Raw genomic sequence first — 26659 nt, forward strand, 5'->3', positions numbered from 1 at the left:
ATGTTTCTATTCCAACAAGATAGTGGATAATGAGTAAACATGAAGACCTGAGCCTGTCTTATCTCTACTTGCTGGAGGAACAGAGTGAGGGAGCACAGAGGCAGCTAGGAAACACTCAGATCATAGGTCTACTTTTTCCTATTTTTAACAAAGTAGAGACAAAGTCACCTTAGATACAACGTTAAGTGAACACAGTGCACATGAGCTGCGAATGTTGCTTACCATTTAAACCCTCCCTTCCCCACATGTCATCTCTTTGAGTGTATTTTTGGCAGGAAAATTAGAACACCTGGATTTGCAAATCATAGAAACTTTTAATCCTTTTGTATTTTAAAGATGGAAATAGGATGGGATAGATACTTCTGTACCGTGGATATGGAGGCAGATCTTTGACTCCTCGTCTTGAAAGAAAAGCAAAAAAAATGTATTGGAACACCCAGAAATCTTTTTGGAAGCCCTGAGCCATCAACCCAGAGGTGTAAAGGGATACAGATGAGGGGAAAACACAGACTAAATAGGTGAAAGTGCAGAAAATGAGATAGTGCTGGGATGTTTTAGAAAGCTGAGATTTGAAACAGAACACTAACAAACAAACAGGAACACCTCAAAAAAACATTTATTAAAAAAAAAAAAAAAAAGGCATTCAGAAAAGGATTCTTGTCCTTAATCATGAAAAGGAGATCCAGGCAAAGTAATAAGATCTCTAGTCAGTCTCTGGTTCAGTGCCCCTGATATATTCAAAACCATCTGCAAGACCTAGAAGGCGACAGGCTAAACAGACTGAAAATAGTTAAGAAAATAAAAGAAGAAGAGAAAGAAATGATGTCATTTCTTCTCAGCACTGAAATATTGCCATATTCTTCGAAGCATTTTCTCACAGCCACCAAAATGAATCCCACCTCCACTTGGAAATCAAATGAGCTAACACTGACTCATATCCTACTCTTCCTTTCTTATTCTTGATTAGTATGAATTGAAGTCTTGATGCAGGAAGAAGTGACAAACACAACTCCCCCGAATTCAAAGCTTGCAGTATTTGTCAGGAGGAGGTGATGAAAGGAAACCATCTTTGAAGAAATTTAAATAAATTAAATTCACTGATTTTACATATTTTATTGGTCAATAATCACCAGTGCAGTTTGTCAAATTACTGTTGGAATTGTAACCATCTTATTGATACTGAATCAACTGGAGAAAACAGCTCACTTGAAGATGTTCCTTTTATCAGTGGTAATGCTGTTTAATTAACATATTTAACATGCTATTCATAAGCAAGAATGGACTGGTTCCTTCCACAGCCTGTCACTTGAAGCCTTTAGCTTTGTCACATTTTTATGTTCCCTTTACTTCCATCACCATGAAGTGATATTAACTGGAAAAATTCTCAGGAGACAATTTTGGAATGAAAAGTGGTCCCAAAGTTGAATGAAGTGATATGTTATCTATGAAGATTGCACTGGTAGACCTGAGACCGAGACATTCTGCTTCTTCAACGGATTAACAACAAAGCTTTATTACTGAAAGGCCTGAAATAAATGTGCTGATGAAGTCCTCATGAATTTTTCTCTTTCACCAACCAGACCAAAATTTTGAACAGTAAGAGGTCACCCAAAGCATAATTATGGACTATGGTGCCACAAGTGACTGATAGGAAATTACAGTGGGTCCTTTATCAGGGGTATTTGTGCTTCTGTGTATTTCTATGAGGAACCAGTTGCATATATAGCAATGCCAGTAGCATACATATAGCAACGCCAGAGCTGCATGTTGAGGCACTCTGTTAATACCACATTTCAGTATGCATGTATGATAACAAGGCACAAGTGTGAAGTAAATCACTAGACCATTCAACAAATAAGAAAATGAGTGGGAAAAATGATACTTACATAGCAAACATCCTAGGACTGTGTACACAAAGGGCTCATTGCTAATCTTGTTAGCAACCTTGCACACCTTTTATAATCTATAAAACAAAATTACCCACATCAATAATGAATCTCAGTTGCCAGATACCCTCAAAAAACTGCATAAAATTAAATATAGAACTTATACTAGAATTTCAGGCCCTCTATACAGTGAAATCATTCTCTGATGGAAATTCGTGAAATTATGTGTGCAAGATGCAAAATCAGATTGTACCATATCCTACACAAGGCTCTAGTGGAAAGGTAGGTGATGTTAGCAATTCATTTTCTACTGGTTTCCTCCTAAGATGTAGAAGACCAGGTTCAACTCCCAAATTTACTTGAAGGAATTGAACTCATTAACTGGGAGGCTATTCCAACCAGCAGATTATGAGGTAGTTTGAGGTCAGGGTCTTTCAAACTTTTTTATTGTTCAACTTAGTATTAACAGGGATAGGAATCCATATTTTCCATGTTCAAGTAAATCTCCTAATCATCAGACTAGAGATACTAGTGTCCTACTTGCTACCTATCTCTGTGGTGTCCTTGGTCCAAACCACCACTTGGTTCAAGTGGTCCCTGAGCTACTGCCGCCCTTTCTGATGGAAAGATCTAACTACTTGGTAACAAGTAATACTTAGATGCAATTTTCTTCTCTTGCTTAAGTATTTTAATAAAACTTAATCAAAACTGTGCCAAACAGCAAGAGACTGAATGCTAACCTGGCTTCAGTGCTTCACAGAATGTTTGGACAGAATATAACTGTGTCAGTAGGAGAAGAAGTAACTCATCCTAAGACCTCCTATGGTGGCTAAGGTGTCCCTGAAAGAAAATATCAAATCCCTCTAAAGAAGGGAAGTAGAAAAAGATCCTGGCTATGATCAGCCTCGATAGTTATTCTAAACCCTGCGTGCTGGATAAGTTGAAGACAGTTCTGAGGATTTAACTCTCCTTTTAAGATCAACAGAACATTTCAGGTTGAATGAAACTCATTGTCTGCTTCGAGTTTACCTGACAAAAAGGAGAAAAAAAAACCCAATCCTGCTTTGGTTTTAATCACGTTTTTTATTTTATGTTTTGTCTTGATTGTTGAACTTAAAAATCAGTTCTTCACACAGTCCTAACCATAATATTGTTTTTAACTTTAGAGAAAAGCTATTTAATTAGAAGTATTATGATCGTGTTTCTTCATAAATAAAGTGAAGCACTTAAGCAATACAGGGGTGTCCAAATAATACCCATATACTGTGGAACCATGTATTCTAGGTATTCAATATACAACATGCATCATATTTTTGTTACACAGCATGTAATAGATTTATATCTAGCCTACTCATATCTTTACTCACAAAGCTCTCTGTATATCTTTTGAGGATCAGTCACGAATTTCTACATTCCAACTTCTGCTCAGTGTAAGGGTAGATGGAGGCAAGAGCTGCTCCATCCCCTTTCAAAATTAAGATCCTCTGAGGTGATGAGCTTTGGTGAAAGACCATGCTTATAAAAAGTGCTTATCATCTTTCCAAGTGATGCAAACAAGAAGTGTCATTATTTTTTCATGTTAAATCCTGAAAAATTTCCAAAGCACCCTGGTCCACACAGTGTGCTTACACATCACTAATAAGATTCACCTTCTCTAATTAAATGGTATTGCTTATTTTCCACTCACTTTATTTGAATTTTCCATTGTACTAGAGAATACTGAAGTAACTTCTTCTTTTAAGGGAATTCCATTTTGTTTGGGTTTTTTTGTTTGTTTGTTTTCATTTGTTTTATCCATTTTATAACATCTTAGGACAGTTTTATTTTTCAATCTCTCTGACAAAATTAGATTCAGGCTGTGTTAAAGCAAAACTTCTGTGGATCTCATACTGGAATATTGTTTGATAAGAACTGCATGTATCAATAACAGAAATGATGAAATAAGTGATTTTTTTTGTTCTTTAACAATGAGCGTATGTTAGAAAATTATCATTACAAACTGAAATATCCTCAAAACCAAGACACAACCATACTATTGAGGGTTAGGAGAACGCAGGGAATTGTTCAGATTTAAATTTATTGCACAAATTACTTAGTAGAGCTAAAGGGAGCAGGAAGAAGAATATGGCTTCATATCTGCACCCTGCATAGGCACACCTGACTGGTTTTTCAAAGTGCAGTTTTCACTTCATTTATGTCAGTCTCACTTTGAAGGAACTCCATTACAGGTAGCTGACTGCAAGTACTTTAATAGAATTTTTTTTGTGTATGAGACCTTGGGTATATTCTGTACTATAGTGCTAAAGAAAAGAGCAACAGTTACAAAAGGTCCGGCACACGGAACACTTAGCAGAAAAAGCAGGTTTCTTTTTAACAAGTGTCTCAGCTAGCATTTTAAGGTAAATTAATTAGTACTTACAAGCTGGCGTTGAGCAGTCCCTTGTGTTGTGATATAGTCGATGAAAGTGCTTGCTACACTCTGACGAAAATGTGACTGGCCCTGTTTGAGAATAAACGGGAATTAACCACGTGCTTTCAGTGTCACTGCTTTGCAGCTTCAATGAATGACGTCAACACACAGAATTAATTTCCATGTGTTTTGACAAATTTACATTTAGTCTTTTACTACACCTGAACAATTATGATGCAACACAAGTGTAACAATGCTACTGAAATAACAGAAAGAAATACTATTGCTAGCTAAACTGTTATGCCCATGATCTGAATAACAAAAAAGGCCTTTGGAAATGATGGACTGGCTTAGCCTTGAAATTCCAGTAATTCAAAATTAACAGTAAAATTTCTTATATGGTGAAAAATAGAATGGTGCAACTGCAATGGAATTTCGTTTGCTCAGTAGTCAGTATGCTAATGTAGAAGGAATAATACAGATGGAATGTAGACATTATTTCTAAAGATAAATAAAAGCAACATTTTAAGCAAATATGAGTTTCTAAGCTCTGGAAAGATGAAGTGGTTTCATGTACTAATGCTTCTAATTTGCACACAGATCGTTTATGGAGTTCTTAATATACAATGTGGGTGTTGAGGAAAAAAAAAAAGACAGCTGAATAGCATCTAGGAACCTGATCTCCTGTTAAAGTAGTCCCAGGAAGAAAAGGTGCAGACGTGCAGAGGGCAGCATGCGTTTCAAAGTTTGAGTGAGACAAATCCTTGTGTGCCCAGGGTGTAGCAAGCTCTGTCTTTGTTCTTCCAGCCTGTGCTCCCTTCTCTGGATATTGGTGTCATCTGCCCACTTTGATAAGAATATACAGCTACTGGTCTCCAAAACATGGCTCAAAGGTAACAAGCTGTCAAAAAGCCCTGCCATAACTGCTGATGGCCTGGGGAAGGTGTCACTGGTGGCATCTGAGTTGAAAAGCAGAGCAAAGACGTAGTGTTTGCACCATTTAACCTGCTTAGAAATACTACCACTGACAATTGGGGATGAGTTTCCTGTGATTTGGACAGAAAACACTGACATAAATTAACACTAACTGAACAAGGCTAAAGACTAAATTTAACTTGTATCCTCTAAATTCAGCACAAATAGGAACCCTGAATAAGACTAGCTTGTTTCAAGCAATGCTACAAAAGGATCCATATGAAGCACGCTGTGTTGACTAACTTTCCTGTCAGAGGAAGACAGCAGGCACTTCAGGGCAAATGCTATTTATTTCACTACTTGAAAGGTGGTTTATCAACCCGGTAAAACAAATCAAGCCAATTCCTTCTGGATAGTGGAGCCAAACTACCACAAGCTTGAGAGAAGAGTCCTCTCTCCGACAGTGAACACATTTGAACATTAGATATATTTTGAAGTAATATGTAGATTTCATGAGACTTTTTAGCCACAAATAAGCTTTTCAACAAACTGACAAAGCAGCCTTTGCAACTTTGAAGTGGAAGATTGTTGCCTTCTTTTATCTGAGTGAGTAGTTAGGCTCAAGAGAAAGTATGCAATTTGAAATTATCCAAGATATATGGAGATAACATCAGCTTTTGCCACTAAATAAATTCCATGTCCCTTCAGATAATATATGGCTTTCTAGCTCTCTTCCCTGCCATCAAAAATAGGCTGTTAATTTTATTTGTGCCTTACAGAGCCCTCTGTGTCAGCTGGTTTTTCATGCTGAATTGATAGATAGCTTTATGACTCACAAGATTATTTATGATTTTTCCTATAGTCGAGGACTGTTACATATGGTTCTTCTTTGGCTTTAAAATGTGTCTACTATTCTTGGCATACTAGACGTGTACAATAATTTTCTTAACCCTGAAATTGTAAAGATACTGGACTGTAAAGATAATGTTGTTTTCCCCTTCTCTTTTTCACAACTTCATCAGTTTAGGATGTTCTAACTCTTGAACTGGTAAGGGCTATACCTGAACAGTTTACTTAACTAAGGTTGAGAGAAAAAGGATTATGATTTGAACACAATCAAGAAAAAACAAAGTTAGGCTGCATTTTAAGAAAACACCTGTGGATTACAGGACCTAATAAAGCTGTGGAAAAGAAAAAAACAGGCAGAAGAACCTCCCACTGAAGATCTTCAGAGCATAATTTGAAAAAAAAAAAGAAAAAGAAAAAAAATGTAGGCAGAAATTCTGAGCCAACAAAGAAATAAACTTCAAGAATTTTGGAATGAACTTGCTTTCCTTATTCATTCCAGCTAACGTTAGTCAAATTATTTCAGCAATTTTGATGGCAACTACTCATGCAGAAAAATGCTATTAATGAATGGCTCCAGAAACAGGCTTTCAAGTATTTTTTGCTCTTTTTCTTTTCTCTGATTTAGTATTCTCGAAACACCTCCTGTAAAACTCATGGTTGTTTTTCACTGTTGTTTTTGAGTAATGCAACTCGTTCTGTATTCATTATTTAGCTTCCCCAGATTCTTATGTTGAGCTTTTTTATGGTAGCTGAGCAGTTTCCAAAGTTAAAAATGAAAAGGAAATGGATTGAGTACTAATATACGCAAAACTTTCTTGTCTGTCCTACCCAGGAGAGGAATTTCAGTAATCCTGTGCTACATAGGATACCATAGACGGAATCTCTATGTTCTTTTAATTTCTTTCTCATATGGACTGAAAATAGTGAGATTCATAATTACTCTTTTTTACAGTAGGAGTGAAGGGCCAGCTGGGTGTGGCACGTTTCCTGTAGATGTTGTTAGGCTGCAGCCAGCAGCCAGCAGAAAGATCCTTAAAACTGTGCTTATCCTAAAGTTTTGAGGACACCTCCCCCATGCAAAAGAGACAACGACTTCTTTCCTTTCTTGCCAAGGACTGGCTGAAATTGCCAGCAAAGAGGAAATGCATAATTATTTCCAATTCTCTTTTTCATGTTCCAACCGTAAACTATTTCTCTAGTTTTTAGTTTCACTAATCCAAATAATGTTGAAAATCACCAACAGATTTGCAGTGACATACTCTGAGACCGTCACTTTTCTGAATTACAGAACATTTGGAACTGGAGAGTAAAGAATCAGTGCAAGCATCTTGCTGTTGGCAACTCTTTTTGCTTATATTCAAAGGGTACAGTATTTTTCCAGTTACAAAATAGGATCCCAAAGGTAAGTGCACTATACAACTCCATCTCAGTTTTCAAGTACAAGTACTTGACTAATCATATTAAGCGTTCATGTTTGAAATAGCAAATGATTTTTCTGATTCATTTACACTGTTTAATCCTTCCCTGTTCTATTTGTTTGCCTTGTTAAAATAAGCATCCAGACGTATACATCATGAGACAGAAGACATAAATGTGTTTCCCTGATATAGTGAAAACTTATGGCCACATAGATCTGTTTCTGAAAGATAGATGCAGTCCAATTAAAAGTTTTAAAATCAGTGAACTTGAAAGTAACTACGGTAGGACTGAAAAAAAGGAAATGTGAAAAATATGGAAAAATGGAAATATGGAAAATGGAAATATAGAAACATGGAAAAAGCACATATATTTAAAATTAAAAATGTGCTGAGTTCTCTCATTAGAATATTACTTGCCAGAGATAGCAGATAGATGCTCACACATATCACATTTTTAACACCATACTGCAAATTGTTTGCACGTAGATACACAATGCAGTATCTATAGCATACAGACCTGTATACATTCAGTACCTACAACTATTAAACTTGTAGTGTAGCTGCAAATCAACAAGCAACAATAGGATGATAAAAATTAAACATGAGGTTTTAAATAATTTAACTGACTATGTTTTGAAAGATATTTTAGGCTAGAATATTCAAAGAGAGACTCAAACCTAAATGTAATTAGAGTTCTGTAAAAACATCTAGTCCTAAACAATGCATATTTAACTTCACAAATATTAAACTTGGTGCAGAACCTCAAAAAATCTAATGGTGTATCTTGTGGCTACTTATAATATGCATATGTAGGTAAATCAAGAGCCAGCATATGCCTTACCTGTAAAATGTTTTATGAATTTGTCTTTTAGACTGGAATCTCTTGGAAAAATTTCTGAGAAGAGAAAAAAAACACAAATGTATGTAACATAGGAATTACAATAAAAGCTCTGAAAGCATAATATGCATAATATGTCTGTTGTGACAAGACCCAATAGCTTCCCAAATTATCTATGAAATTAATTTTCATAGTTTTGTATGTGTGTGTATAAACAACATTGTGAAATGTCTCCACTAATTCACAGATGAATAGCAGATGGCCATCCTACAACAGACTATACCAGATTTTCTGACAATCATTTCTACACATCTTAGGTCTGATTTGAGCTATAATTTTATAAATATTTATATAAATAATATAAATAACTATGTTATGACAGGTATTTGAGTACCTCGACAAATTATGTAAAATACATAGATAAATGCAAACTAAATACCATATTTTGGGTTTTGAAATAACAGGTACCTGAAAAGTCTCCTACAGACCATCTAAGATAGATAAGGGCCATGCATATTTTCATTGCACTATTAGTCAAATAATAGTACTCCCCTCATGTGAAAATTGCTGTGGATTTTAAAATATTCCATTTCCATACATGGAATTTTTTCTAAAAAGTATGAGAGCAAATAAAAGTCTCAGAACAGTCAAAGAATGAAGAAGATAGAAATTGGAGCTAACCTAAAAACTCGCTTCCTTTTTTCAGTGGGATGCTATCTCTGGCTTACAGCATAAAGTTTTGATGCAAGTAAATATTCTCAGAACTAGTACATTTCCCCTCAATCTCATAAATTTTCCACTGAAAAAAACATATTAAAAAATTTTTGGGTAACTGCAGTTATTGTTGTAGACAGTGACTGTATATAACAGTCACGTTATATTAAAATCAGAAGAAATGTTCTTCTTAGCGCTAATACAAGGAACATGATTAACTCGCAGCATGAGGACCTGCAGCTAAACATAATTTTTCACTAAAAATATTTCCTTACTGCTAATGTAATTATAAATCTTTGTCTTCTCCTATATTTTTTTTCAGTTCCCCCTCTGAATTAACATCGAGCTCAGAAGAGGGTGAGTTTCTTTTCATACTATAGGAAGATGTTGGTTATCTGCCCAAATAATTGTTACCAGCGGCTTTAGGCAGTTTCTCAGAAGTGACAGGAATGTATTTTTAGGCTGCGATTTTAAGCTAAAATGCCTGCAACTCAGCAAGGTTAGGGGACCTCATTTACTTAAGATTCCTCAAAAATCTCAGTTTTAACTTTTTTGCTTATTGCAAATGAAATACCACCCCTTCTCCATTAAACTTAGAATTGTACTGACATGAAATGTCAGATAGTTTAAAATTACACAGAATTAAGCATGTGAAAAGCCAAAATAGTGAAACAATCTGTGTGAGTTTTGAATGAGATGCCTCAAGTGGACCACTACTGATGAATAACCAAAGCCTGGTGAGGGTTGGGCTAGGAAGAGGTCATTCTTGCTCTGACAAAGAATGTTTAGACCCAGATACTTTCAAAGTCTATAGAATTTGCTATGGGAACAGTAGCTGCCTTTTGCCCCATAAAATTCTTTAGGAAAAGTCCGTAATACAGTATACAGCTGAAATCCCTCCCCTAAATGCACAGAAGGTAAAACAGGATAACGGATTTGATGCTCAGGCAAGGAGCTAGGGCATTGCAAGCATAAAATTGCAGCTGCAGCTGTGCTGGTAAGAGACTGAGAAGAGCTTCCAGGGTCGGCTTCCCACGAGTAACCTACATCGGTCCAAGGTTCATACCAGCCCTGCTATGCCTGTCCCAGTAGGGAAAACTAGGTCAGTCGTGTGTTGGAAAGCGGATGAATGACATTGATTGCGTGCCGACTCCTCCCCTGCTGTGGTTGCCGTCCCTCCAGGCAGCAATCAGCTTTTCAACATGTGCCCACGCTTCAGCTTTCTTCAAGTGTTCGTTTTCTTCGTAGTACAGTCCATTTGCTTGGGAAAACACAAGCAGTGAGCCCCTAGCACTCCACAAAGACAACCTAAGCTCATTTGTATGAAAATTACGGGCAGCACAGGTTACTGGAACACTTCTGGCCACTGCCTCTAATGGCTGGGGTAACTCTGCCCAACACAAGCGCAGGAATTTTCTTCTGCCCTCCAGCAGCATAGACAAACCCTCCTATCTGTACACAACTGTGAGGCTGAGTCCTCAAAGGACTTAGTATTTTCATCAAATTAATGAGCATCTTTTTTTTTAACAGAATATGTATCACTGACTCCCAACCAGATCACACTGCAGCAAGAATCATGGAATCGCAGAGTTTCAGAGTTGGAAGGGACCTCTAGAGATCATCTAGTCCAACTCCCCTGCTAAAGCAGGATTGCCCACAGCACATTACTCAGGACTGCATCCAGGCGGGTCTTGACAATCTCCAGAGAAGGGGACTCCACAACCTCCCTGGGCAGCCTGTGCCAGTGCTCTGTCACCCTCACCGTAAAGAAGTTTTTCCGTGTATTTGAACGGAACTTCCTGTGTTCTAACTTGTGCCCATTGCCCCTCGTCCTGTCACTGGGAACCATTGAAAAGAGCCTGGCTCCATCCTCCTTCAACCCACCCTTTAGATACTTATAAGCATTAATAAGGTGTCCCCTCAGCCTTCTCTTCTCCAGGCTAAGAAGCAGGATCTCAAGTCCATACAGGATGCTTTTATAAAGCTCCAAAAAATCACAATGACAAAACCTCTACACTAGCTCTTCTTGGCTTCTAACAAGCTCTTATTTACTCCAGTTATATTTCATATGGTATCTATCACCTGTTATGACAGATAACTTAATATCCATTCTCACAATGTACGCTCACATCCTCACAATGCAAGTTAAATTCCTTTGACATATTAATTTCACAAAGAAAATGAAGACACTCAAATATGATGATAGATTGGCAAAGCATTACTAAAATCAAAACACTTGAAAGTCACACTGGGCAAAACCACAAAAGACACAGGAAAATGAAAGAATGTAATGCTTTAAGCGTGAAACCCACAGGAACAGGAAATATTGAGTGGAGAGAGTTTATTCAATCCATTCTTGCCTCAGGAACATGTTACACAGTCTAGTAAAATACAGCCAGTATATATCCCATGTGATACAGCAACTGATTGTTTTTCATCAGCTGGAAGAATATTCTAGTAAATCTAGAATCTAGTAAAATACAGCCAGTATATATCCCATGTTATATAGTAACTGACTGTTTTTAAGCAGCTGGGAAAATATTCGGACTGTGGCATTCTTGTGCCCAGGCTTACAAAACCTGTTCTGCTCACCAGAGAGAGTACATCTGAGTTACAAGGCATTTGTGCTATTGACCCTGGCTTCGTCACGGGTATAATCTCAGTTTATAATTATAAATAATCTTAATTCAAGGATTCCTGTTTTATTTACGTTAGAACCTCTATGCGTGTCCTTAGATAATTAATCATCTGGGGCAAAATGCTGCCCATCCTACATCCCTTCCACAGACAGCAATGGCCATGGACAACTATTAAATGGTGCTAGGACATGCCTGCTACTGGATCTGCTATCTAAAATGCTAAGGACATTTATGGCAAAAATCTAGGGAGGGTTTTCCAGCTCTGCTTCACGGACAGAATGTTTAAGTTTATACAGCAAATTTAGTTCTAAACCATCCATACTGTTAATTTTCTCAATCTGAGTTGTGATACCTCACAGAAGGCCTTGGGGCTTCAGGTAAAAGGTGACTGGATCTGCCAGAGTTTTACACCTTGCTGGGATAAATGGGATGATGGTGAGAGATAGCAAGGTCTCAGGTAAGACGCCGTGAGCAACAGCTGCTTCAGCTCCCCACACTTTCATTTCATTGTAAACTTTCCAAAGTTGATTTAAACCACTGTTGTTAAGCTAATTCCCTAGAAAATTATTCTTTCTGTGCACTTTTCAGTTGTTATTCAGCACCTGGTAGCTGACGTGAATGTTTAATTTTTTCACTAATTTGGACACGATTACAGAGAGGTAGAAGACTGAATAAGCCACAGCCCTGGGCTCAGGCATATGTTTAACCTGCAATATAAAACATAGTTTCTTCACATTGGATCAGGCTTTTCTCTTTTCTGTGCCTTCAGTCTCTCTCTCTGTTTTGCCTGTTCACACTGCAAAGCTGTGACAGCAGGTGCTGATTTTTTACCATGTGTTTGTACTGTCTCCAGTACCATGTCACCAGAATCGTGCCTGGAAAATTCATGTCCTGCTGTAGTATAAATACCAAGAAGAGCTGTGCTCACAGCACTGAAATAAGCCAAATCCACACAGCAGTTTGTTGGCTTAGGGCATGAAAACTCCACATCCGTAGGTGATATCACCTTGGCAGAAAAAATCAAGATCTCAATTTGTTTATGCTCCCAAGAGGCAGCCTTAGCTTATTTTTAGCTTATTCAGAGAAGCGGTGTAATTCAGAAAGCAAAAATTACTCCAGATATTGGCCCTCTCTGGATCTACATCAAGGGTATCTACAGTGTCTCACTGCAGGCTGTACAGTAGGCAAGCGCAGAAAATGTGAAGTTCATTGGCCAAGTCACCTTATTTTTCTATGTAAGAAAAAAAGTCTTCATCAACAATCATTATCTTAATTTTTTGTAAGAATATTCGTGGATTAAAAAAACCCAAACCAATAAAATCCAAAGCAATTTTTCCTCAATTACTAAAAAAAAAAAAAAGAAAAAAGAAAAAAAAAATCAACTCTTGAACAATTCGTGGAAAACTTCTCCATAGCAGGTAGATGTTTCAGGAAAAGGTAAACGTACCCAACAGAACATAAAACCAGAAATGACATCAGTTGTCACTATACCTTTGTCTGCCACCTAAATGATATTTATCAGATTTGCATGAAGGTGCTCACCACAAAACACTTCAATAGTAGTATATAAAGCTTGGCATCCTTAGCCGGGATTAATAATTATCTGCTTTCCAGAATACCCTTTAATTCATAATATCCACTGTTATTTTGTACAACATTCCTTGAAATGACATGTCACATGACGGAATAAAAGGCATCTCTTGGTTTTATGTTGTTCTGCACTTCAGGAAGTTACTTGACAGAGTTGGGCAGTTCAAATGATTATAACCTCACAGAATTTTTTTTCCAATATAATACATAGTCCTAGATATAGTCAATAGCAATGGTAATACATCTTACTATATCATATAATGGTTATATGACCCTGATCTGTTTTTTATTCATTCTGGTAAAGCCATTTTGAGTTAATGTAATTGTCAGTTCTTCAGAAAGGGCAATGCTTTAGAATTACCCTTCCTTCTTTGCTTCTATACTCCTATTCATAGTAATATTCTTTTTTAACTTTATAAGACTTTACAAGTCAAATTTATGCAATGCATTGCAGGATGTCTTGCATTACCAACCTTATAATCCATTTTTCGTAGTCTAATAGAGATTAACTTAGATTTTGCACAACCATCACACACACAATCTTACGAAAAACTTTCCCCATATTTTGTTTAAAGTTATTTTATAACTATGGCTTTTAGAAAACAAAGGTTTTATTGTGTATTTTCTCCTTTCTGTCTGTAAAATGGCGGAAGAAAACTGTCAGCAGTGAGATGCAGCTGACTTCTATTATAAACCCAGATTCTGGCTTTTAAAAACACTGTTTTGGCATGAAAATAGCATGTGATTCTTTTATCTTTTTTAAAAGATCATTTCATGTTATGAACCTGCTTACAACACAGTATGTGTTAATAAAGTTTTAACTAAAAGTGACATTTAGATGGACAAGACTCTCCAAAGCTTCAACTTAAACAAAGGCTGTATTCGTTCATAGTAGAGGAATAGGTCTTGCAGTGGTTGAAATATCATGCTTCTACAAATATTGGAAGACTGTCAGCAAAACTGCCTCAAGTACTTGTTAAAATAGACAAGCCCCATTTATTTGGATGGAGCTTCTCTTTACTAGAAACTCCCCTTAGTGCCTAAAGACGGTAACCCTTGTCTACTGTGACAATACTACAAGATGAAACACCCGTAGCAGCAGGTTTGCGTACATTCAGCAATGTCAAGATGGATTTAGTTTATGGAAAAAATAGAATGTATGGTGATAAAAAGTGATAGTAAAATCTTTCAAATGTAAATTCATAAGGAAATTGAGAAGTTGTCAGAAGAGCTTAAGCAGCAGAGATGAAACTAGACAGCAACAAAAGAAAAATACCCAAGTAAAGCCATATACTAGAAATATGAGTGAATGCAATGACATTGCAATGCCATGATGAAATTATGCTCAGCATGATTGTCTTAAAAATACCTGAAATCTTTACAAAGCAGTGCTTTAAAAAAAAAACAAACAACCAAACACAAAAGATATTCAGAGACCTTAATCAGAGACCTTAATGACCCAAACCATCCTTCTTCTGTATGCCTTCACTTACATATTTAGTAATTTCTACAAATGTTAGGGAGATATACAGCCTCAGTTTAAAAAAAAAAAAACAACAACAACAAAAAACAAACAACAAATAAACAACTTTTTCTCAAAATATACAATTAAAATAGAAAACAGTACAAAGATAAGACAACCTAGTGGAGAAAAAAAAATGTTAGCGTTCATTTTGATAAGAGTACATTGTGATGTACTAAAGATAAAGCGTAAGTGTTTGTTTACAGTGTCATACATGGGAATCACATGGTAAAATACCCTGGGAATAAATGGAGCATGAACAACGCACCTAGAGATCTGATCCAGGTGTTCCTGTTAGACACAGACAGAAATTGTAGTCACCACTGTGGGCAGCTGCCACAGGGCGTCAATCCCACTCCCTGGCTCGGGCATTTGCCCCACCGCGGTTTCACGGTGCTCCGGAAAACGGCTCCTAAAACAGCCCGCAGCAGCAGATGACGTTAAGCAGAGTTGAATCAGTTAACATATATTTCTTTCTTCAGTACCCTGACCAATTAAAAGGTCTTAATTTCCTACTTTCATCATTATGCTTTCGCTGCAACCAGGTTGCACAGAACTCTTACTTCTGGGCCCATGGCTGGGCAAAGTTCTTAGCTGAAAACTGAAGATTTTCAGCAGTTCTAGCTATGCTGGAAATGCTGGGTTTTTTATGCTGCCATTCCATTGCTACCAGAACAGTATTAATTTTTGTTCTGCAAACAAAAGCCATATTGATATACTTTTAAATATTTCTCTCCATCCTCATGTGGTGTCCGATACAGCAGAGAAACAGAGTATGCAGTTCTCTGTTGAAAATGTGTGACATTTGTATTCCCTACTCAGGGACCAGCAGTTGATTCTGGGGTCTGTCCAAGAGTGCTCGAAATCCTTAGGACAAATTTGTGGTTGTGTTACAACTCAGTTCACAGACTGATGTTTTTAATGCATGTTCTATCGCAGTTTCCCATAGGGAGAACTTTGTGCTACAGGGGGCAACTCCTTCCATCATTAACAATCATAAATCATTAAACATTTTCTGTTATTTGTGTTAGAAATAACTGCCATATGAGAAAATATCTACTTAAATGATGTAATTTAATTCTCTTAGCCTCCTCGTCTGTGGTTTCTCCCACATAAACTGTATTTCTGCTTTTATTTTGTTCTTTTTCTTTCAGTTTTCCATAATTAAAAGCTTAATAATAATATCTAATTGTCTTAGTAATTTGTTTGCTTATACACACACCCACCCTGCTTTCCCCCAGTAGATCTGCAATTCATTCCTTTAGACAAGGGAAAATATCTATTTCTGTGAGCAGTATTCTGAGACGTCAACGTGTTACTAGTTCTGTTAAGTAACACGCACAGTTCCCACTTACTGAATACTTTTATTTTGAGACTTTGATGTGTATGTACTAAGTTCCACGGGGCATAGATGGAAAATGAGTCAATGCTCCAGACAGATGCATTCCTTTCTGTATGTAATACCACTGTTTGAAATTCAAAACTTACTAGATTCTCCCAAGAGCTCTGTAATGAAGATTACAATAAATAAGCAAAATCTTTTGCATTGTCTATCACTGTCTGCTCTAGCAGGGGAAAAATTAGCTGGTATCTTAGTATGTTCTGGGGAAAAAAAAAGCCTCAAATAAACCCCCAAATCAACACTGCTTGGATTCACAGAGATAAGACCGTCTGCTCAAGAGAAAATCCTGAATTAATCTACAACTGCATACCACTGCCATCTACTGAACGTAGAATATGCTGAATGTACTCATGCATACCACTCTGATCTGAGCGGAGTTTACTAGGCTTCCCATTTACTCCGTCTAACGGGAGCTCTTTCAGTTCTCACAATACAAAGCGTACTCTAGAGCTTAAGGGTTACAAACAGAGTGCAATTAAGAATTAATAATGAATGACTTGGTCAATTTATCTTCTGCTTCTCCAAGAGTAGACATAAACAGTATTGTAATCTCTCTGGATTTATTTGCTTTCTTTGGGATTTCAACTTTATTTATAGAGAATATTTGGACTGCACATTGTGATATATGATTGTACCTCATTAGTCAAGCCCTAAAATGCTAGTTCTGCTCCCTTGTCAAATAAATGCTTCCATGCTTATCTACTTGTCCAGGTTTGAAATGGTCCTTCTAAGGATACTTAAACCAGTGACTGAGCATTTACTTCCCCTTATATTCATCGCAGTAATATTTTTCTGATGTGAGCATGGCAAATAATACTCCTTTTAAATGCTGAGTAACTGACATATCCTCAAATTCTCCCAACTTTAGTTATGAATACAATATGTTACATATATGAAATTAAAAGTCTTTATTCTGTAACATTCATCAGGAACTTGAGCAATAAAGTGGGCTGTGACATCAGTCAGTTTAGAAGGACAATGATATGACTGCAAAGAGAAAGCCTAATGGGGTCTGCGTTCATTACAGCCGATAAAGTTTACCATGTCAGTAAACACTGGCAAGGCCACTACATTAAAAAAAATCAGTGTAATTCTTAAGTGTGTTAAAGATGGGTATAAAAGGAAGCACCGGCTTCTGAAATCTGAGTCTGGCATTTAGTCACAATTTCTACTTTTTTCCACTCTTCCCCCTGCCAATCCATCATGGGTAGTGTCAATCATTCATTCTTGTCACAGAGTCTCTACTCACCTATGTCATATCTCTCTTACTAACCCTTGTAAGCTTTATCTACATCAGTTGCTCCCTTAAACCCAGGGGTATTAATATTCATAGGGCATTCACAGGGGAGTAACTGCAACCTATTTGATTCTACCACAATTGTAGTATTGCAAATACTGAACATTTAAAAGAATGTTAAGTATAGTTCAAAGGGATTCCTAAAACTGAGGATAAAAACAGATAAAGACAACTTCTACGAGCCATAGTAAAGTGAGAAAATGAACACATTAAAAAATATATAAAGAGCAAAAGCATACTGCTTTCCTAATTCAGCATGCCTTGTTTTTGTCTGTAGAACTATATGTTTATACGTCCTCATAACACTTGTTTGATGGATTGACATCTGTGCACTACAGTTTGGCATAGATTTGAAGTATTTCAAATTTCTAGTGCTTCACCCTTTGTTTGGAATGGAATCTTTTTTAAGATTTCTTAAAATAGTCTTGAAATAGTTTGAAGTGCTGCCTTTTTATAGCAACCAGGGTCAAATTCCAGTCTCGCCGATGGCTGCATAGTCCCCCTCACTCATCGACACCCCTTTAATGTAACTGCAAGGGAATTATGGAAGGGGTTTTGACCCAATTATTTTTCAGCTGTATTGTTATTACAGAGATCTTTAGGTGGGTACCAAGAAAACAGAGAACTAACTTCAGACACCTGATTTCAGTTGGATGTATAGCCTTTATTTGAGTGATGAGGCAGTAAGCTTTAGCAACAGTTATAACTAGTATGGAAGATTCTGTACATACTACAATATAATATAAATAGGAACACAAAAAAGCAAGGCTAATGTGCCTTGGACCTTTCTTCAAGAAGAAAGGGATATTTATTTCACTCTGCTAACTGATAAATGGACAAGTCGTACATTAGCTAGGCAAATCCCAGTTCTATGACAAGGTTATGAGCAAGATTCTAGGACACGTTGCCTGAAATAGCAGATGACTGAGTTTAACAAATCCAATAGGTTCCAACCATATGATTCTAAGTGTGAAATACTAGCTTTAATTCAACAAAGAACTATCTCAGTTATGTTCTATGTGCTATTATCCCCATTGAGTCATGGCCTGTGAGCATCTAAGAGGGAGGAATTTCTCCTGGAATCCCTACTACTCCTGCTCCCATAGAGTCCTTTTGATTAAATACTGTCTTACCTAAAGACTATGCAAGCTTGTAAATATACGACGATGAGCCATACAAAACATGCTCTTTTACCCCGAAAGAAATACATTTGTTTGCTATAGTGTTTTATTGCTACCTCTGTCATTCTTTGCTTGATGCAAATCATTAAATGGAGTTAGTTTCTGAATTAATTCAATTTATTTATTACTACATTACAAAGAATCATAGAATCATAGAATCATAGAATTGTCTAGGTTGGAAGAGACCCTTGGGATCATCGAGTCCAACCATCTACCCTACTCTACAAAGTTCTCCCCTACACCATATCCCCCAACACCACATCTAAACATCTCTAAGAAGTACACATGCTCTTTGCCACATTTCTAGCACAGGGTAAATCCATAAGTAACATCCTACTGATTCAGCTAGTTTTTATGAAAAGAATGTCCATTATCTAGCTTCTTTTGGGATGTTTCAGATCGTAAAACACTGCTGTTTTCATGAAAGTAATTAAACTTGTAAAGCAGTCCACTTTTTTCAAGTTTGTCTTTCCAAAATGATGGAACCACAATTGTGATGTGGCCTCGGAAGACATTATATGCTCATTTGTATTCTAAATTTGTATTCTAAATTTTCTTCATTGCTGCTGTTTTCTCTCCGTTCATCTGTGGTAGAAAGTGAACGAAAGTGAAGTTTGTTCTCTTCTTTATGAAAGCAAGACCTTTAGTCCCATAATTCTTGTACCCTTCTACTAGATCTCACAGGACGTAATGAAGACAGAGTGCCCAGGTCAACAGTCCTGTGCTATTACAGCCAGTATGACACTTTTGCCAACACAGTCCCTCCCAAGCACAACCTGTGGGAGATCTGCCTTCTTTCATGCAAGTGAAGAAAGGTGAAGTGACACAAAGTCCTCTGAGACAAACTTTGGGGTTTTTATGCTCTAGGTGAAGTCAGTCCTTCAACATAAACTTTCACTAAATCAAAACAGTAAGAGCAAACAAAGCAAATACATACTAATTTCACTTGAGTTTGCGCTTTTTCATTTTATTATACTGCTACTTGGGAAGGAAACAGAAGTTCTTTCCTTTATAACCCAACTATCTGGCCTGAACTTACAGGACCATCTTTGAGACACCACAACTGCTCATGTTGTCTGTTTCCCCCTCCCTGTGATCCACATTACTGTATCATACAAAAGTGAAAGCACCGGTGACAGTACAAGGGAGGAGGCTGGAAAACACATCCAGAAGTAAGAGAACAAAAGTAGAAGAAACAGGCATGGAAGCATTTGGTGTTCACCTTGTATCATTTGGAGCTTCTACACAAGATACAAGGCACAGGAGAAGGACACATACTTCATCATTCCTACCTGCACCCATACCTAGGTCAATTCTCAAAAGCTATGGAGGAAAGCTATTTTTAAGTAAGTCCCTCCAGTAGCCTTAGCAGCAGAAAAGGTTGACTTGCAGTCATGGGAGGGTGACAAAGACCTGTTCACATCCACAAGAAGGACCCAGCAGCCGCTGTCTCCACTCTTCCCTGCCCATGCCCTACTCTTGCCCAGCCATTGCACTTCGCGTTCTCCCCTCCCTTGTGCTTCGCTTGGCCTCCTTGCCTTGGCTGGTGTCCACTGAGCTGTGAGTGGGAACAGAGTGACAGGAATAGTTAGCAGTGATCGTTGCTATGAAGACAACTAACGGCATGAACAGTAATTCCAGAGAGGCCTTCCTACCTCAGCAGAGCAATGACTATTTACAGCCTGAAAGGGGCTGCCAGCCTCCAGTTCAACACCCTCTTAAGGGCAACAGATTATCCCTAGAGTTGGCTCCTCCAAGCCTGGGCACTGAGCTGTGGGAAGGACATAACCTGAGGCTGGGAGCTAACTCATTCGAGCTACAGAAGCTTTTAAACATGTCTGAAGTGTCAGGATAGGCGGACAGGGAATGGGGAGGATAGTTTTGCCTGCTATGAATTATGCGGGTTTTTTAACACTGGTAATATTACGTTCCTCCTCTCCCCCTCAAACTTTGATTTTTCTTTGCTTAACTCATCATTTGTGAAGGGAAAGTAATTGCTCACTAAGTGCTCAGACACTGTACTTTCATTTCCCACAAAAAGAAATCACACCGTGTTGCTGCTTAAAGGACTGCAGTAATGGTTTTATCATCATCATGAGCCTGGAGAGGCTGAACCCTGGCTGGCCACAGGAAGAGATGCTTGCCACCCTCTGATGTCCTCTGTGGTGTGAATGCAGAAACCGGCACCTAAAATCTGCCCTACCTGAATCAGAATATTTCCCACAGTATCTTACAAGTATGTCCAGAAATATGATACTAAGTAATTTCTCTATGCTCCGTTCATTTATAATGTCATCAGTTACATGCTGTACCAACAGTCATTCATCATCCAGCCAGAATTTGTAGAACTACATGTCAGTCTGCAAATTGGCTGAAGATCTTTCCAAACATTTTTCTTTCTGTCACCTGTCTGCCAATATTTCACTCTGTCAGTAGAACTATGTGAAGGCTCTTACCCACGTCACGGCAATGTACATTCACTTGCACATGTGAAGCCTTCTCCCAAAATCTTTCCCTTCCTCCTGAATGTAAGAATGTCAGTCAGCTCCAGGTAATTTCATTTTGGTCACAATTAAACAATCCTTTCAAGTTTTCAGTTGCCACTGCCTTTCTTCTGATAGTTTCCTCACTTCTGCAAAGTCTTCATGATTAAAAAACATGGAGTTTTTTATTTAATAGAGAATTTTAAAATGCTAAAGGAAACATGCAATAGTGTAATGATAAGAGAAAAAAAGTTTTACTGCCTTTTATTCATAAAGGTAATAAACATCTCTTATATGTTCACTGTGGAAGAAAAAAAAATTTTTCACGATAAAGTTATACGGCTTTCAGAACTACAGTTTCTCAAAGGGATATTTATAAGCTAATGTCTTTGACTTGGGGCACAGGTCTAATGCTGAGACTGTCAGAGCTGTAATCTGAGACTGCATTAAAAGGAGGAAAATGTATGTACGTCTTGATGTATCTCTTTGAAGTTAACTATTGTCAGAAACCAATGTCTGAACCTGGAGTTCCAATTTCCATGGTTAGAGTCACAGAAGCTGTTGCTTGAATGTCAAATTTTGAAATTAAAACCAACAGCAACCAAGGAAATGCATTCTGTTTAGAGTCTTAGCTTATGTCTACAGTAATAAAGCACAAAGCAGTTGCGTACTAGCAACTCTCCAGATTCCCAACTGGTACAAGAAATGCTTCTAGGACCTGTCGTACTCTGAAAGACACTGGAAGGAGAGTATGGCCTGATTTTGTTCTCCTTGATTTCAACAGAAGCAAAAACAGGTCCTCAATCTGTGTGTAATTCACATGATCTACTTAGCTAAACAATTAAGTCACAGCTCTGACATCTGATATTTATTTTAAGTTCTTTGAGCCAGATTCTCTTCTCTGAGCCAACCCTTTTTTCTATTCTGGTGGCTCAAAGGCTATAACAACCGTGGATTTTCCCAGCTGGAGATTCTCCCAGCATGAATAAGTCCTTACCTGTCTGGTACAACCAGGTTTCATGTTACTTCCTTCTCCTTTGCACCCTCTAAACTTTCGCCATATTCTTATGCGAAAGAGTAAAAAGGCCAGACTACATCCCTCATACTGCGCTTCAAATATTCTTAGCCTGCATATTTGCCTCTTCAAACGAAAGCTATCAATCAGGTTAATTTTAAATAATCCAGAGGCAATTGTAACTAAAGGGAAAACACAGTCTGCTGTGATGCTCCCTCTGAGGCATTTCAGAAGATACACAACTGGGGATCTGTCCAAGGCATGTTACCAATGAGACATCTCAAAAGCTCCGAACCCTTAAACTATAGGTCACTCCTATCTGTGCAGGCCATGCTTAAGAATTTAATCATATTGCAAGGTGATCCTTAAAGAAAAGACTCTCAATCCAAGCAAGCCAACTTTTTAAGCCCCCCTCTCCAGCACAAGAGAGCAGAGGCTGCGTTAAAGGCTGCCCCGAAGACAGGTTCAACTGAAAAAAACGTGGTTTGATCAGAGTGTTTGTCGACCATTGCCTAAGTGGGGAACCTTGTGCTTAATGGCTGCTCCTTTCACATGATTTTAGGTGATGTACCCAGTGAAAAAAACTTTAAATGAGACTAATTTAGTAGAGATGAAAAAAAATTTGAGTTTATTTTAGGTAACGTCCCATTGTGGAACTGATCTGCTGGGAAATGTGAATCCTCACAGAGGGACTACTCCGTAAATATACTGTGGGAAGCAGTGGAACAATTCTAAGCCACTGTGAAAACAGTACCAATTACTGCAACTTCATCCACCTCTCTGAATATGTTTACATTGTCAAGGAATTAGTCAAGGATCTGACTCCAGTCTCAAGATGAGATGCACTCACACCCTAATCCCTTATGTCAGTGCGTGTGTTTCATTACCTGAAGTCTGGAACTCTCCAGAAGACAAAGCTCGAGTATATTCTGATACATAATGTAGGCCCAAGCTCTTACCCAGCAGCGTGCAGTGGCCTGAGTGTCACAAACAGATATTTTTGCATTACGGTGTAGACTCTGCCTTGGACAGCTGAAGAGGTATTGAGTACAGAAGCAACTGGAAGCAGGAAGCAAGAAGATCCACCAAATAGAAAAAAAAGTAGGGGAGTAAGTATGGAAAGTGTGTCTAGTCTAAGGAGAAATTAAACTTCTACTTGGGCATCCCACTTCTTTCCTAGTATCCCCTTTAGCTACAATACAGTTGTGCCCCATTGCTGGGCAGAAACCTATTTGAAAGTGTGAGCTTCAATAAACACCTATAATGTTCACTAAATAGCTACCCACCACATTTGACTTCCAGACATGCACTGGGATATAATGGCCCAGCAAAGTAGGCTCACAGCTTCACGTACCAAGATTTTTGGCCAAGCAAATGAGTCAACTTGGGAGGTAAACAACATCAAAGAGAGTAACATTCAGAATGCATTGGCCCCTTCTGATTCCATGCTTTCTAATCAGCCACTTTCCAATAATTCATTAAGACTTGAACAAAGAGGTTGAAACATTGGCTTCTCCTAGGGCTTTAGCCAACCATAACGAAATTATAACAGGATAAATTTACAAGGTTGAATATCTTGAACTGAGCTATAATGATGTTTATTAGTAATTCTTCAATAGCTGCTCAGAAAGCATATTTGTATTAGTTAATCCTTGCCTGCGGAGACCTTTATATTTGTTTGGCAAAAGAACATTAAGAAGCATGGATTGGTTTATTTTCCTCTCTGTAAATCCCTGTTTCCATGAGAAAACGCTGCGGGATCAAGAAATAAGCCAAATGTAGTGTATACGATTACTTTTCTGCTATTACTATTAGTGATCACTCTAGAAAACAGAACTGGAATGGATATAGATCTAGAATAACATATTCTGACAAGTTTTACATCTGAAAAATAAATGTAAAAAAGAATTCAGCAACTACATTTTGCATTGCAAGCCTCTTGAACAGCACCACACACTTACAGATAAGCCCTACATGTGTAATTCAAAAGCACCCTTTTTCTTCTTTTCTCCTCTGTCAGAGATGTGAACATGTAAAACACTGAAATACATACCTATTTTGAAAAGTAAATGAAAAAATCTCTAAACAATTACAGATCTGATGTATGAGTTTATGCAAAAGAGCTCCCTTTGTTTCGAAGATATCCTAATAAACAGGTTATGATCTGCCTTGAGCAATTCAAATGGGAAAATGTATGGAATTATGAAACTCTCGCTATTTTGAATACTAAGCTCTGAATATGCACTTCACTCTTTCCGAGAGGAAAGACTTATTACAATACTAATTGTTCATTAAACTATAAAAGGATAATTCACTGAAAATAATGAGACATATAGGTAAGACTGGTCAAACTATACAAGGCATTAGTTTACTGAAGCTATCTTTTCCTATTCATAATTTTTTTTCTGTAACAGATAACAATTTCCATTCATTCATTTATCAGCTATTTGAAATCACTAAACTATCAAGGCAGATATTTCAGCTGAATCCAGAGACTCCAAATTATGCCTGGGAAGTTATTGGAGAGCTCTTGACTGAAGGCAGAACCACTCTTAGACTGCGATATAAAGACTACACATTGATAAATATGAAGAGGAAATTCACGTCTTGCAATTCCGCAGCACTCTATGCAAGTATTCTGTTTTAGCTACCATGGCTGCTAATAAATGTAGATTCTAGAATATTTGCATAAATTAAACACAAGAACAGCTGCAATACATCAAAAGCAAATATGAACTAGTTGAATCATCTGAATGAAAGCTGATGACATGTGCTTAACTGCATGCAAGCCAAACTCTGCACTGACAAACAGGCAAACTCTGTCAGAGTGAAAGGAAACAGAATTGAGTTTGCCAGAGCTTAATTAGACCCTGATTTTTTTTTGAAATATGAATAGGCTCCAGGCTGATTGCTGTGCAAATGGCAATGTTTAACTTTACTTTACATTTTCTGTGCTTATTTTAGAAATGTTTCTATTTCTTTCTGAATTAGAAAAGATTGAGAACCATCATAATAGATAAATAATCCACGGTTTCTCCCTTATAAGTGCTTTATTCTAAACTGCTGTCTTAAAGGTGTTCCCAGTGAACATATGCCATGTTTATACTCAAGCTAAGGTCATTTTACCTTATCACAGTTACATAAGAAGACATCTTATAAATGATAACTGGGATCAAAATATTTTACTTGAGTGTTACATATAAATGCATCAAACGTAGTGAGCTATTTAGACATACCAATATCAGAGGTCTTATCTTTGAGGATCATAAGCGGGGTAAAATACATGCAAACCATACATTTCAGTGGGCCAAAATGTGTTGAGCAGAAAGTGCCGGCCTTTAATAAAAACCAGAAAACACTTTCCATATCCTGGGACTGAGCAAGTTTAATGTTTCTCTGTTTTTTAATACTGTTCTCACTGTTACAATATTCTGGTACTCTGAGGTGGATGGAGAGTGAAACTGCAGAGAAAAGGAACCCTCGAAATTCAGGAGTTTTTCTAACTATTCTAAAATAACACGTTGTTAGTATTATTTAATCTCCAGATTTATTCCTTGTAACACTCCTTGCTCTGACAGGAAAGGAAGAGCTATCCCAGACAAAAGTAAAGAAGGTGAAGAAAGGCTTTTCTGGAGGTGCTGCTCAGTGCTGGGTCAGTGGACTTCAGTATAAATGTGCAGTTTGGCTCTGGTTTAAGGATTTTGAAAGCCCTGACAGCAGCTTAGATATGGGATCTCCTATAGTCCCATGCAGCGGAATCACATACGTACACACAGAGTGACTCCACCACGCGGGGGATGCAGAGTTACCGTGTTCACGAGCAGTACGGCTGGGTGTTAAGTTTGCTGTACGTGCAGGTCTTATTCCACACAAAGGATGTATTTCGTAGTAATACCTTTTCTGAACGTCTGGAAACTGCCTGATGTCCGGCTTGTTACTGAATACCGAGGAGAAATCTGCGTATGTTAAATTTACATGCAAACTTGGGCTTTGATCATACAATGATGGGGAGCACAAATTGGATGGAGTATCTTGCTAAACTATTACTGACCAACAGGTCCATTCAAACATTAGGCCCACAGCATAAAATGAAAGTGATTAGCCTGCTCTAGATTGTCTTCTGACCCAGAATATTTATCCGGAGACCACAAGAAATCCTCATATTGGTATGTTTTGGCCATAAGTCTTTGTCCACTGTGTAGAAGATGAGTTCTGAAAATATTTTTCCTAAATTTCCTAAATTAAAATTTCAGTTACAAAATAGATGTCTCTCGTGTGTTAGGCATGTTATGCCATTAACAGACAAGGAAGTAGTAATTTCTCTATCATGATCGTAGTAATAACATCACAGCTATCTCCTCTGCTATTTTAATCCAGTGGGATTTGAGTGTCTCACTAATTTAGTGCACATATCCAGTACTGCCACATCTACTCATGAGGATGCATTTCTTAACATTTCATTTCAAAGGTTGCTTCTACTGAAACTCATCACATACAGCT

General features: G+C 37.6%; 1 protein-coding gene across 1 annotated transcript in view; it reads right to left on the reverse strand.

Moving 5' to 3' along the window:
• Positions 1 to 1898: 1898 nt before the first annotated feature.
• The window catches only part of ALKAL1 (ALK and LTK ligand 1), a gene marked incomplete at both ends in the record, with an annotated part of 34160 nt that continues 9399 nt past the window's right edge, over positions 1899 to 26659 (reverse strand). Inside the window, 3 exons of the mRNA XM_082480143.1 lie at positions 1899 to 1963; positions 4306 to 4386; positions 8320 to 8373. Coding sequence (XP_082336269.1) covers positions 1899 to 1963; positions 4306 to 4386; positions 8320 to 8373 — 200 coding nt within the window. The remainder of the gene's footprint in view (positions 1964 to 4305; positions 4387 to 8319; positions 8374 to 26659) is intronic.

This window comes from Vanellus vanellus (genome assembly GCF_965231255.1).
Source record: "Vanellus vanellus genome assembly, chromosome: 2".
Classification (NCBI taxonomy): Eukaryota; Metazoa; Chordata; class Aves; order Charadriiformes; family Charadriidae; genus Vanellus; species Vanellus vanellus.